The sequence below is a fragment of the Trichosurus vulpecula genome, chromosome 8 (genome assembly GCF_011100635.1).
Source record: "Trichosurus vulpecula isolate mTriVul1 chromosome 8, mTriVul1.pri, whole genome shotgun sequence".
NCBI lineage: Eukaryota > Metazoa > Chordata > Mammalia > Diprotodontia > Phalangeridae > Trichosurus > Trichosurus vulpecula.
Window position 1 is genome coordinate 74,447,432 of NC_050580.1, and position 14,599 is coordinate 74,462,030.

General features: G+C 46.0%; 1 protein-coding gene across 1 annotated transcript in view; it reads right to left on the reverse strand.

The window, feature by feature from the left end:
- Positions 1–537: 537 nt before the first annotated feature.
- The window catches only part of OGDHL (oxoglutarate dehydrogenase L), a 53,818-nt gene continuing 39,756 nt past the window's right edge, over positions 538–14,599 (reverse strand). Inside the window, exons 16-23 of the mRNA XM_036737227.1 lie at positions 11,687–11,814; positions 9,987–10,165; positions 8,010–8,081; positions 7,331–7,456; positions 5,348–5,420; positions 3,090–3,253; positions 2,177–2,328; positions 538–1,309 (exon numbers count right to left, since the gene is read on the reverse strand). Of these exons, the coding sequence (XP_036593122.1) occupies positions 1,186–1,309; positions 2,177–2,328; positions 3,090–3,253; positions 5,348–5,420; positions 7,331–7,456; positions 8,010–8,081; positions 9,987–10,165; positions 11,687–11,814 (1,018 nt within the window). The 3' untranslated portion in view covers positions 538–1,185. The remainder of the gene's footprint in view (positions 1,310–2,176; positions 2,329–3,089; positions 3,254–5,347; positions 5,421–7,330; positions 7,457–8,009; positions 8,082–9,986; positions 10,166–11,686; positions 11,815–14,599) is intronic.

Here is a 14,599-nt window from a genome sequence, read left to right on the forward strand (position 1 = left end):
TAGCAAAAATTGCCTTTAAAGATTTGATTTCCATAGGGTTAAGTAACTAACAAAGAAAAACATTCTTTCAGATCATCCAAAAACACTCTTGGCTTTAGCAATTTTTGAGGATTAAAGGATTTAAAATTCCTGACTGCAGCCTGGTTTTATTTTCCCTTTAAGGATTTCTAAAACCATTTTAAAGAGTCTTATAAGCCCTCTCCTTCTGTAACTTTCCCAGCTGTCTACTAAGGAGTAACACCAACAGAAGGCAAGAACAGAGATACCAAAAGATTTTTCAACATCTCACAGACCCTGCCTCTCAGAGGGAGAACTCTCAAAGCCCAGAACATGCATCTTTTGAAAACGATGGGAAGTGGACAGCTTCTTGTTTATATTCCTCTTCCAGTCAGTCAATAAACATTTATTAAGCACCTACTATTTGCCCAGCACTGAGAAATACCCACAAATGCAGACACACTGTCTCAGAGCGAGAAAGAGAGAGACAGGGAGAGAGAGAGAGAGAGAGAGAGAGAGAGAGAGAGAGAGAGAGAGGATGCAAGAAGATCTGTTTTACCATTGTTTATTTCTACATTAATTCTGTTTTCTACTTTGGTACACATTGAGTCCTGGGCACACTGATCAGAGGAGTAGACGAACTTTATATTATGTGGCCCTGTAAAACAGGGCACAAAAAACCCCAATTGCTCCAACATTACTTAGCTTCACCCAGGTTTTATTGCTGAAATTCCCATTTAGGAGAACACAAAATAATATCTTTTCATCTACTGCTTATTCATTTAATCACATTGGGCTGCAAAAAAAGGGCAAGAGACAGGCAGGCTGGTCTCGACCAACCAGTCATTTCCATTGGCTTCAGAAAAAGATCATGATGAAGTAGGCAAGAAGAGAACCCAGGAAAAGAGAGTTAAACCAGCAGGTCAGAGGGGAGAGGTAAAGCTGTGTTGTTAGCCCTGAATGAAACTCCAGCCCAAGGTCTTTTTCTTTCTGTGCCTGTTCAGGTCTCTCTTCCTTCTTCAGGACCTCAAAAGAAAAAAGAAAAAATCAACCCCACAAAAGGCTGGCCCTCTACCCACTTCCTGTGTTTCCTTGAGGTCATCTCACAATCTTTGGAAGCCACTCTGTCTCATTAGCATCACTCAGTCACCTCAAAGGGGAGAGAGAAGGCAGTCCCATCCCGCAGCTCTAAAATGTCTTTCCCTCAAATGCCTCCAGGTTGAAGGCTGTGTCCAGAAACTTTTTCAAAGTGACCAGGTGAGTATTCTTATTCCCTGTGGCGGCGGCAGCAGCTGGGTCACGACCAACGTACCTGGAGGACAAGAAACCAACGATTACCCCACTAGCGGCTGCTTGAGGTAGGAAGTCTAATGAGAACAGCCTTCGAGTGAAATGGAATCCAGAACATCTGCTTATCAGTACCCTTCCCAAACTGTGGTGTCAGAACTGAACATAATAGTATAGATGTGGTCTGACCAAGAGTGGAGTGGGGCTCTCCATCACCTCTTTATTCCTGGACATCATGATGCTTTTAACGTAACCAAATATCAGCTCCCTTTTGGCAGTAACATCTCCTCATTGATTCAGACTGAACTTGTAGTCACTAAGAACTCCAGATCGTTATCAGGAGAACTGCTGCCTAACTCTATCTCCCTCCTGCCCAACCCTGTATTTGTGAAGTCCACCTCTTGAACTCAAGTGTAAGATTTTACTTTCATCCCTAATAAATTTCATCTCATGAGATTCAGCCCCATGTTCTTGGCTGTCACGATCTTTTTATGGATTCTGACTCCGTCATCCAGGATGGTGGCCATCCCCTGTACGTTTGGGTTACCTGCAGAGTTGTTAAGTCTCCCAATTGTCTATTGTCCTAAAAGTCTATTGCACTTTCTACCCCACTGAAATTGTTTCATGCTTCTTTTCTTCAAATACGGCCCCTATTCTTCAAGATCAAGCATTACAAAGGATTTCCCCAATGGATCCAGCCCAAGTGACCTCTCCATTCTCTGTCCTCCCACCAGGCCCAAGAGTCAGAACCCCAACAACTCAGTCCTTGATTAGATAAGGTCAACTTGTATTTATCTCTACTTCTGAGTGAACGGCCAGCACGTGTGTAAACTACAAATGTGAATGCCCACTGCCCAACACCCACGCTGTTCTGTTGCAACAAGTGCCATACCATATGGGCCGAGTCCGGCTGAGAGTGAGGAACCGAGGACTGATATAGTCATAATAGCCCATGTTTTTGTGCTCTTCTTGACACCAGATGAGTTCAGCTCCTGGGTATTTTTCAATTTCTTGTTTTATGAGGTCAAAGGGGAAGGGAAAGATCTGTTGGAGAGGAGCACACAGCCAAAGATGAGAGAAGGGTTAAACAACAAACAAACAAAAAACCTCCTCTTATTACTAGTGAAAAGTCAAAGTTACTAGCAAAACGCAATTGGCTATCCTTCCCCCACTACCATTGTATGAGGTCTGAATGTCTCCCATTCACTCTACACACACACACTCTTGCTGGCCCACGGTGGGGGATATTCATGCTGACCTGTCTTGGCAGCTCAGTGACACAGTGGATAGGCTTATAGTAATGAAGGCTTGAGTTCAAATCCAGCCACAGTCACTCCTCAGCTGTGTGACCCCAGACAAGTCACTTTTGGCATATAATAAAACGGGGATAATAGCAGCACCTACCTCCCAAGGTTGTTGTGAGAATCACATGAGATGATATTTATGAAGCACAATCAAACTTTAAAGCACTCTATAGACAACTAGCTTTTATCTTCATCTTATCCAGCCTTCCTCATTTTACACCCGAGGCCCACAGAGGAGATGTGACTTACCCAGGGACACACAGGAATTTAGTGGCAGAGCTAACACAATAACCCAAGTTTCCCAATCAGGGATTTTTTCTATTTTCTCCAAGCTGCTCCGAGGCAATATGATAGTGTTTGTGCATGTTCTGGATAGGTGAGGGGAAGGAAGAAGTGGACTAGATGCCATCATGTAGTTCAGCCCAGTTCAAGGTCTGGAGATTCATACGAGAGAGCTCCTAGACCCTTGTTAATAGGAGAGCTAGGTCAAGAACTGCTTACCTGTTCTACCCGAGTAATAGCTACTTGCTTGTCCAGATCTTGGTTTTTCCGTTCCTTTATTAGGTCATAGTACACCTTTCCTGTGCAAAATATCAGCCGCTTCACATCCTCCGGTGCCTGGGAAGCTGAGCCTTCCTCAGGAATCACGCGTCGGAAGCTGGTACCTTCAAGAAACCATCATTAATGGCCAATGTTGGTTTAAATATCAATTGCAGAGGAGAAGTCTCTGGCCGAGTGACCACAGGGAAAGAGGTCCCAGAAATGGCCCTACACCACACCTGGCTCATTTCCTCCCCAAGATTGTAAGCCACATGGATCTGTGAGCTGCCACAGGTGGCCTCCAGGTGGAAGGCCCTTGGAAGCTAGACAGAGGTAAAAGGGATGAGGGAGGAGATGGCATATAGAAGAGTAAGGAAAAGAAACATACCAAGATATGCACAAAACATCACTATAGGTCTCATCAGTTTGTGACAAAAGAGGTAAGGGGACTTCTCTTACTATTCCATCAATCTGAGCCTCAAAGATTTCTTCGTCAGTTACTAATGACAAAAGTCTATTTCTCCAGCCATTCTGGACCCTTTTTTTCCCCAAATATGGTGCCCATCCTTCAAGACTCAGTTTTACAAAGGATTCCCTAATAGATCCAACCCTTTCTCTGCCCTTTCACCAGCCATTCCGAAGGGGAAGAATCCCACAACTTGATCCCTGATTATATAAAGTCAATTTTTATTTTTCCCTAGACATTTTTGAGGGACATGGAGGTCTTGACTCCCCAGCTGAAATGGAAGCTCCCTTTAGAGCTGTGGCCTTCTCTTCTGTTTCTCTCATCTAACTCAATTCAACTCAGTTCAACAAGCATTGACTAAGCAGCTATTTGTACATGCCAGGCACTGGAGAAGGGGCAAAAGGTCAAAACAAAATAGGTCTACATGCTATTCTTGGTCATTTAAACCTCTCTGAAATTCAGTTTCCTCATCTGTTACACAGATGAGTTGGGCCGGCTGACCCATGAGGTCTCCTCTGGCTCTCCTTCTGCGGTCCTGTAATGTCCCACAGATGCCAGTATGCATGTGCACATATCAGAAGGCACTCAGATATTTGTTGATCACCTTGCCCAACTCCTGGTTCTGTTAGGAAAGGCGGAGTCATAGTCAGCATACAGCCATATACCACAGTCCAGCATAGAAGCCCTGAGAATTCGCCAGGAGACTTCAAAATAACTTTCAATACGTGTAGAGTTAGACCTGGGGATTACCAACAGGCCCTGAAAGAAAGGTTTCCAGATCCTTTGAAAATATAATTGGGATGTCACAGCCAATCCAAAGCTACCCTCACAACATACACCAGGCCCTTCCCATTAATAACACGTCCAGTAAGCTGATGTCAGCAACAATTAATAAGCCCATTACCAGGAATCATTATAGCTCTTAAGGGACCTGAAGAACATTTATAAAAGGGTCAAACAGAGCATTCTCATTGACATTCCTTCTTGAGCTTGGTCAGGGGCAATGCACACTGGGCCAGCAGGAAAGAGGTGACTTCCAGGCCAATAAGACAAAGAAAGCAAGAGGAAAGCTTATCTTGCCCAAAGACAGGATTTTTCTAAAGCCCTGGTTTCCCATGCCCACATCAGCTCAGACTTGGCTCCTGCTATTCTCCCAGGCAGGAATGCTATCTTTCTCTCAAGCCTGCACAGCCTTCAAGGCCTAATTCAAATCCTGTCTCCTCTATAAAGCTGCTCACTAATCTTTGCCGCCTCTAAATTCCCACAGCACCCATTGTCTGGGCTGCTCGTTTGGCTCTGGTATTATCGGCGTCTGGTATGAGTGGCCCTGTGTGACAATTTGGAGGCTGATTTTTTTCCCTTGCGAAGGGGAAAAACCCTTCTTGGGATACAGCTTTGAGCAGTGAATGGGGACTTTCTGTGGCAAACTCAAGCAACCAACTTTCCTGTCTGCTCATTTGATGGACCCCAGAAGACTCTGCTCATCAGCAGAAGGCTCTGGACAGGCTGACATCCTTCTTTCCATCTCCTGGGCATAACCTGAGGGACCCACATTCAGCCCCCCATGGCCCCAGGAGCCCAGCTCACCTCTGGCAATTATGAAATCCTCTAGAGGCACAGAGCTGGCCACATTACCAATGTGCAACAGCATCCTTGGGGATCCTCATGGCAGGGCACATCATGCTTTTAAGCGCTCACCCCCAACCCAGTCCATCTTCAAGGACACCTGACACCCTCCATCCTTCGTACTTACCAGACACCATCTCATCAAAGCTGGACCTGGCCTCAGGATGCCGAAGCAAGGACTTGGGAGTAAAGATGATCAGCTGGAAAAGAAGTGTTGTGAAGGCTAAGTGGCCCAGTGGATAGATCCCTGGGCTTGTAGTCAAGAAGATCCGAGTTCAAATTTGGCCTCAGACACTTCCTGGCTGCATGACCCTGGACAAATCACGACCATTTCTGCCTCAGTTCCTCAACCGCAAGATGGCAATAAGAACTGCACCTACTTCCCAGCGCTGTTGTGAGGAACAAAGGAGGTGATATTTGTAAAGTGCTCAGCACAGTGCCTGGGACATGCTTATTCTCTTCTCTCCCTCCTTCCCCATTCCCACCCCCATCCGGCGGAGTGGAGGAGGGGAGGGGGTCCTGCTCCCCACATCCCAATGGCACATGCCACACCTGGACTGAGGTGAAAAGTTTTCAAAGCACATTCACACAAATCGTATCTCCAGCAAGGTAGGGAAGGGAGGTCGTAGCATTAATCTCATTTTACAGAAGAAGAAAGTGAGGAGAGATTCAGTGACTTCTTGCCCAATGTCACCCAGCAAGTTGGTGAAGGAGCCGACGCTAGAATCCAGATCTCCCAAGTATCGTTCATCCCACTATATTCTATCCCTCTGGAGTAGAGGACAGTCTCCTCTGCCTCTGCCGGCCTCAAAGAGACCTTGGCTGGGGCCAGCCTGATGATATGGCCCTCTGTTAACAGCCTAAGCCTATGACTGAGCATCATCATCATCATCATGGGAGAACATGAAGGCCATTCTCAAACACTACATAGGTTAACAGCCAGGGTCAAGGCCATTTCCATTAAATTTTCAGGAGTAGAAATTACAAATCACTTTCCTTCCAATTTCCCACTCACTTTCTCCAGCTGTGAGGCCTATGGGCAGGAAGTTGAGTCAAAAGGGAAACCAGCTCTAATTTTCTATGAGTCTAATTAATTACTCTGGACCTCTACAGACTAGTAAAATACAATCAGCTGTTCTTGCCCCACTACCATTCTACGTGGCCTAAAACATCCGCCATTTACACCTCAGAAATCAAGAGGCACTAGAAATCAGGCCTTGATTTTATTGTTTTGTTGATCATCCGGACTTAAGTAGGTGAAATGTTAATAATGCAGATGAAATTTAAATGTTGTTTATGTGTATAGAATTTTCTTTTCGAGAGAGCTGGTCATTAAGTATTTGCCGGCACATTCCCGCCTGCCTCTGTAACCACACTGTTGTGAAAATGAAATGAGATAATGGATATGAAAGCCTTTTGCACTTTACAATTGCAGCAAGGTCTTATTATGTGAAGGGGACACTCATATTCTATCAACAGCTTTATTCCAGGCAGGAGTTTATCCTCTCTCTCCTCTCCTTCCTTCCCCAATGACAGTATAATAAAAGAAAAGATTGATCAGGGCAGGCAGGGGATAATTCCAGGGGAATTCAGGGTGAGCTCCTAAGGGAGAACCAGGTTAGATCAATTCCACACCGGCTAGGGACATTTCTTCAAGCCCAATAAAACACAAGACCAATGAAACGGAATCCTGTGTCGTTATAATGACCAAGCTTGGCCCCAAAGAAAAGATGAGAAAATGAAACTCCCTCCCTCCTTTGCAGAGCTGAGGGACTATGGGTGGGGAACATTTCATATACTGTCAGACTCAGCTGATACATCAGTTATAGTTTGGCAGAACTGACCTTCCGCCCTCCCCCTCCTTTCCTGTTTATTCTTTGTTACAAGGGATGGCTCTCTGGGTAGGGAAGGGGGAAAAGGGTATATTCAGATCTAAGAACAAAAGATATTAATAACTTTAAAAAACCCACAAGAACCAATAATCCCAGGTTCTACCTAGAGCTCTGAGAAAAAGAATCCATCCAGGCCCCAGAGATTTTCAGATATCCCTTACCACCTTAAGTTCATCATACAAAGGAACTGGGAAAACCCTCTGAGACCTGCAACTCACCGGCTTTCTGAAAGGGAGCAGAATCTGCCTCCGTAGCACGTGGAAGAAGTTAGCAGGTGTGGAGCAGTTGACCACAATCCAGTTGCAATCATAAAGCTGTCCCGTTTCAAAGTCATCACCGAACTCCTGGGAGCACAAGATCCACCTGAGAAGCCCCCACATACTCACTTCCCAACCCTGTGAGGCCCCTCTCACAAGAGGCTCCAGCTGAAGGAGTGGGAGGGAGACCTACATCTCCCTCTAGGAGAGGGCAACTAATCATCCCTCCCCATTCCCTCTCACCCCCAGCTAGTTTCACCTGCACCCTTCTCTACTTAAACTATCAGCCCTGGGCCTGCCCTCCCTCCTATTTTTGGACTCCCCTCCCTTCCCCAGGCAGAAGCAAAACTGAAAAAATGATCGTTTGCCTTCCACGCCCCCATGTCTCTTTTCTCTTTGCCTTTCCTCGTGGTATCTCTTTTTTCCCCACTAGGATACTTAGGGTCTCAACCCCAGAGCCTAAGGAGCAAACCCCAACCTGTGGGGTCAATGGAGAAGAAGGAATCTGCTGTCCCTATCAATTCAGCAACAGGCAGGAATCAAAGACCTTGGGAAGAAGGAAACCCACTGGTTCCCAACGGTCGAGAAATGCCCCAGGGAGGAAAGAGAGACAGAGTAGCCATGGCGGCTCATGACTTACTGGATAGGCATCTGAATCATCGTTGCTCATTTGCAGGAACCTCTCCGGTCGGGCAGAGGAATGTTCAGGGCCCTGGAAAGGAGTCATTCATTCACCTAAGACTCACCGAGCACTAGCAGGTACTGAGCCGCCTGTGTCTGGAGGAAGGAAGGGAGGAAGGGACCCCCTACAGTCTCTGGGAGAAAGGCTACGGTCCCTGACCTGAAGGAGCTTATACTCTAGATAAGAAGCAAAAACAGCTAATAATATTAATAGCAACAAGACTACGAAGCTGCTGCTGCTGCTAATAATAATGCTAAAAGGACTTTAAAGTTTGCAAAATGTTTCACATGTTATTTCATTTGACCTTCAAAACAACCGGGTGAAGTCTCTGCTGTTGTTATCCCCTTTGTACAAATGAGGAAACTGAGGCTCAACAAGGTTAAGTGACTTGCCCAGGGTCACACAGCTAAGTGAATGCTGGAAGCAGGAGTACTGGCCTTAATGTCTGGAAGACCCGAGCTCATGATCCTGCCTCCCATACTTATTAGCTGTGCGACCCTGAGCAAATCATTTAGCCTGCTTTCTCTTCTGTAAAATGAGGATAACAGTAGCGCTGCCCTCCCAAGGGGGTTGTAAGAATCTGTCAGTCAATAGGTTAATAAACATTTATTAAGCACTTACTATGTGCAGAAACTAAGTGCCAGAAATGCAAAGAAAGTCAAAAGACAGCAAGCTCTCAAAAAGCTCCTAATAGGGGAGATGACGGGTAAACGACTCTGTGCAGACAAGACGTAGACAGTACAGAGTGGAAACAAGCAACAGAGGGAAGGCTCCAGCGAAAAAACGGGTGACAAAAGACGCACGAAGGCCTTCGCAAACCTCAAGTGCTCTGTGATGGCTATCAGCAACAGCATCACAGCGCACGAGGATGGAGGGTGACAATGTACAATGAAAGGCGAAACTGTGTAGGACTGACAGGGGGCTGGGGGAGAAGAGACGGAACAGTCACCAAGCGGCCAGTCCTCGTGCAGCGGAAGAGGGGAGAGGGAGGTGAAGGCAGAGAGGAACAGACAACGGCAATGCAAATAAGACGGACGTGCAGCAAATCGGTGAATTAAAATGTAACCCCAGGATGTCAGCCATAGCATGCTATAATTGCTATGTATAAAATGATATCAATACAGTCACACATAATGATATGTAACAATATAATATATAATTAAAATTATATAACTCATAGCTACATATATGATAATATAATATTGCATATCAATAATATATGCTATTATATCCATGGTCACATCATAGAAAGCTATATAGAACAACAATGTACAATGTGTAATTATATTTTATAACACAGCTACATAAAATACGATAAGTTAATACTATATATAAATAGTAACATAGCATACACTATATATACAATATAGTCATGTTACACGCAAATAGTTAAATATATCTGCAGTTATATATAACTTATATGTAACTATAACTTATATAATATATATGTAAATAAATATAACGTATATAAATACAGTCCTGTTTTTCTTTAGGGAAAGATCTCATCATAGGGGTGTAAATTATATGTTTTCCAAGTTGACGGGAAAAAAATCAACAGCACCTTTCCTACAGAATGGGATAGGGACCGCAAGTCAATGCTAGAACAAACTCCCAGGGGAGGAAATTCCCCTCACCAAATCTCTTTCTCTGAATCTTAGAGTCTTAATGCTGACTGAGCACTATCACTGAAAGGTTAAGTGCCTAGGTTCCCACGGCCTATTTATGTCACAGGCTGGACTGGAAGCCAGGACTTCCTGGTCTTAAGGCCAGCTCTCTAGTCGCTACCAAACACTGTTGTTCATGGAGTTATATAGGGTTTGTGAACTAGTCTAAAAAAAGCCCTGAGTGAGTACTGTGGTCTCTAAAAAGCCCCCACCATGGTCCCTTCCTCTCTCCTCTCCCCCCACCAATCCCACCTGGACCCAGACGCCTTACCATGCCCTCCATGCCATGGGGCAGGAGCAACACGATGCCGTTGTGTCGTACCCACTTGGCCTGGCCACAGCTGATGAACTGGTCAATGATGCACTGAGCAGTGTTATGGAAGTCACCAAACTGGGCTTCCCAACACACGAGGGCGTTGGGACTGGCCATGGCAAAGCCAAGCTCAAACCCTAAATATCAGTGAAATGAAGAGACGGTCACTGGAGGAAGGTCCCACCATCCCCTTACTTGCTCTTCCCCAATCTGAACTCCCCATCAGGTCCTGCTCTACCCTGTCTGCCGAGATGGCACAAGGAGAGATTCCCAACCCCAGTGGCTGTCAGTGACCCTGACCTCAAGGGTCAACTCAGCACTGAGCTCATTTCAAAGAGGCATCCATTTGTACAAATGGATACGCTACTGTCGAGTGTGTTACACCTGAAGCACACGCTTTCGGACCTGACATCGGCCAGGTAGATTGGTTACACACCAGGGGCTGCTTCAGACCCAGCCCCAAGCTTATGTCTGCGGGCAAAAAAGCAGCAGATCCTTGTACAAATCCATTCCCTTTCTGAAACAGATGTCAGCTCTCCCATCATGGTTTAGCACAGCACACCTGCATCTCTGACCACCCCCTCCTCCTCAATCTCTTCTCTTCCCTGGGGACTCAACCCATGAAACACCCAGCTTGGTCAGGCCCCTTGCCAGTTTGGCCTGTGATAAAAAATCCAGGGTAGCCATCCCCAAAGATGAGTCAAAAGCGGGAACCAGGCTACCGAATAGCTGGACGCACTTTTATGTATTGAAAGAGAATGCTTAGCCACCCTTCACTTAGGGGAAAGAGCCAGAAGAGCAAATCCAGCAGGCTATGGGTCTGGCCCCTGCAGCTGGGAAACCTTGTCTATCAGGGTCACTATTAGCAGTAAGCCCCCTCCCCAGGCAACTATTCATTTCCAGGTGTGTGTCTGTGTACCCAAGGGCACATGCATACATTCACACACATACACATGTGGGCATGGTTGTACATAAGGGAACGTAGGCTGTAGAGCAGTGGAGGAGTCTGGGAAGGAAGAGACAATACCAGAATAGATTTTTTTTAAGTGTCAACTCTCAGCTTTGACTAGGGGTAGCTTGGGGCTGGATCATCGGATGAGCAATTGAGAGCTAGAAGAGGCCTTAGAGGTCATCTGGTCTATCCCCCTTCGTTTTACAGATGAGGAAACCTGAGGCCCAGAGAAGTCACCAAGGTCACACGTTAGGAACCAAACTGAGATCCCCCAATTCTAGAAGCAAGGCTCATTCCACTATACTGTACTAGGGACAGAGGACTAGACTAGAATATCTCATAAAGACAATTCTAGCCAGAGATGGGTAACTGATATTCTATCCTTTCCCTCCCTAAACCAGTTCTGCCTTTGACCTCCCTTATTTCTATTAAGGATAACATCATTCTTCCATTTAGTCTGGCTGACAACCCCAATGTCTTTGATTTTTCCCACTCCTGCCCACCTCTTCTACCCCAACTGTTGCCAAATTCTGTCAATAGCACCTCAAACCATCTCTTGGTTCCATCCCCACCTTTTCACCTCCACAGTGGCTCACCATCTCCATGATGAATATTGCAGTGTCTCCTAACTGGTCTGCTACCTCTAGTTCCTCCCCTCCCAACACCCCATTCCCACAGCTCATCCAAGGCAAGAGCCCAGACCCACCCAGGACTGCATATTCTGAGAGGGAGCTGTTGCACACGGTGTAGGGGGCCTGGTCAGGCCAGAGGTGATTCATAGGAACACACGTCCTCCGGTCAACTTCCTGGTCATGTAGCACATGGTGCCGGTGACTGCAAACAAACAGAAACAGAACTGGATGTTGGGGACCAAATCCATCATTGTTTTTCTGTCTTCCCATCCAACTCATTTTCAGGGCTGGAAATGTGACAAGTTGTCAAAAGATGCTCATTGAACATACACCATCTCCAGAGATTTTTTTTCCTGCCTATTCAGTGTCTCCCACAGACATGGGATGGATCCCCTGACTTGGAGTCAGAGGCCAGCTCCAGGCCTTGTTTGCTGCCTGACAATATCACATTATTTCTCTGAGCTTCACTTTCCTCCACTGGGAAATGGGGTGATAATGTTGTGAGTACCTGACTCTCCTAGTGGCTGTGAGAAAGGCAGGTAGTAAGCTCATGTGAGAGTCTATTATCATTATTCAAAGTTACCCCAACAGGTTGGGACAACTGGCCAATGCCAACAAGCTAAGAATAACTGTTGCATCTTACACTTTGATTTTAAAAGCCAGATGCAGCTATGCAGGATGGGTGAGACCCACCTGGCAGCGACTCGCATAAAAAGGTTAAAGTGACATAAGCTAAGAACAGAAAAGCAGACAGAGTAGAGAGCCCGGGATGCCAGGCTAAGGAGTCTAGTCTTTATTCCAGATGCCACAGCAAGTCATTTCAGGCAGGTCCATGAAGAGGCTTGATGTGATCATATCTGTGGCTGAGGGAGATGACAGAAGAGCTTAGGATGAAGTCGGTAATGGTATTTTGAGAGTGAAGAAAAGAAGGAAATTGCAGTCCCTGTAGGAGGCAATGAGGGCCTGGACCACCATGGTGGCTCATGGGGATGGAAAGGTAGGGATGGAGCCAAGGGCAGAATTGACAGAATCTGGCAACTATGTACATAGGAGAGGTAAGACAGAGTGGGAAAAGTCAGAGATGATACAGAGGTTTTTAGCCTTTGGGTCAATGGAAGAATTGGGATAAGGACCAGACCTTTGGTTTTTTTTAGGTATATAGAAATTTCAGGTGAGGAAAATTCCTCTACTAGTGCAGATAGGCACCTTCTCAGCAACTTATTATCTCAGAAAGTTGTCTGGGGCACCAGGAAGTTAAGTGACTTGTCCAGGGTCACACAGTTGTGTTAGCTGTGGGACCTGCACCCAAGTCTTCCTGGCTCATCATCTAGTAAGACACATTGTCTTGTAAATAACAGGAAGAGAAGTCAGAAAGAGGGAGGGATAAGCTTGAGAAGGAAAGGGCATCCAGAAGGCAGAAGCATTCTGTAGTATCAAATGCTGCTAAGAGATCAGGGAGGAGGGGAAGTGAGGGGCAGGAGACAAATGCATCTTTGGGCCACTGGGAGCCCAATGGTGATTATCGAGGGAATCTATGCAGTCAAATAGAAATGTCAGCCATATTGCAAGAGGTTACGGAATAACACAATTCATTTTAATTACTGATTATTTACTTATCTATTTAGTATTGATTTAACTATATACTTTAATATTACAAGGAGGTCTTCCATCCAATAAGCTGAGGGTAGTGGTGCAGTGGATAGAGCACCGGACCTGGAGTCAGGAAGACCCGAGTTCAAATTCAGCCTCAGAAACTTATTAGCTGTGTGACCCTGGACAAGTTACTTAACCACCGCCTGCCTCAGTTTCCTCATCTGTAAAGTGGGAATAAAAACAACTCCCACCTCGCAGGGTTATTATATGGATGAAATGAGTTAATGTTTGTAAAGTGCTTTGCAACCTTTAAAGAGCCACACGAATGCTACCTACTATGAAGGAATGAGTGGATGGGGAAAAGTGGAGGAGATCGGGTGCAGAACAGTCATTTGGCAGAAAACAAGAGGCGAGAGAGAAGAAGCTTACTTGAAGGGGTAACTAGAGTTGGGAGAAATTGTAATTTTTTTGTTCTAAGGATAAGAGGAATTGGATTGTGTCTGTTACACCTGGGGAAAGGGGGAAATCAAAGATTCAAGGGAGAAGAGTAATTAATGGAGGAAGATCCTGGAGGAGGTGAATGTGGGGAAAAAGGAAACGTACTCGATGGAGCCCACAGAGTCCCTGGGATGCCGTGTAAATGAATGGTACTGCCCGATGGCACAGATCCACAGTTCTGTCCCTGAAAAGTCTTCATTCCCATTGTAGGGCTATGCAGACAGCTTCTTCCCTCCTCTGGTTGCCTCTCGCACACCCCACCCCCTTCCACGGTCCTGCGATCCTATCAGTGAGGTCAAGGTCACCGTCACATCTCCCTCGTGCTCCACCATTGTTTACCAGAACAGGCAAATCAGTGCTTGTGGCAGTGACGTGAGAAGCCCAAATGACATCCAGTCTGCCTGTGGCTAGGAATTTGTTTCCTTGGTACCATCTTCCACCCAAAGAGCCTTCTCTCAGGACCAACTATGTTTTAATCCTTGACTGGTCCACTCCCCATCCATCCCCCTCTAACGCCCCAACCCTGCTGTTTAGCTCCATCCATCAGCATCATGGGAGCCCATTATCCAAACAGAGATGCCTGAAGCAATTACTGTAACCCATTAGCTTCCCGAGTAATGATCGAGGCTAACTGAGTGAGTCCTTCCAATATGGTCAGCTCTTCGGTCATTTGCTCAAGCAGGGAGTATTATGGGGCCCCTTGGACATTTTGGCAGCTCAGTGGAGACGGCAAAGAGACTGCACACCCCCCTGAGCAGAAGACAGAAGTAACTCTCGTTAACATCTCAGCCAGGTAACGAGCCTCCTCACAGGAGGTGAAGGTGCCGCGTGAGCGTCTTAAGACCCTGTTTCAGCAAGAGAAGACTTGAGAATTGGGACAGGAGGTGAGAGAGAGT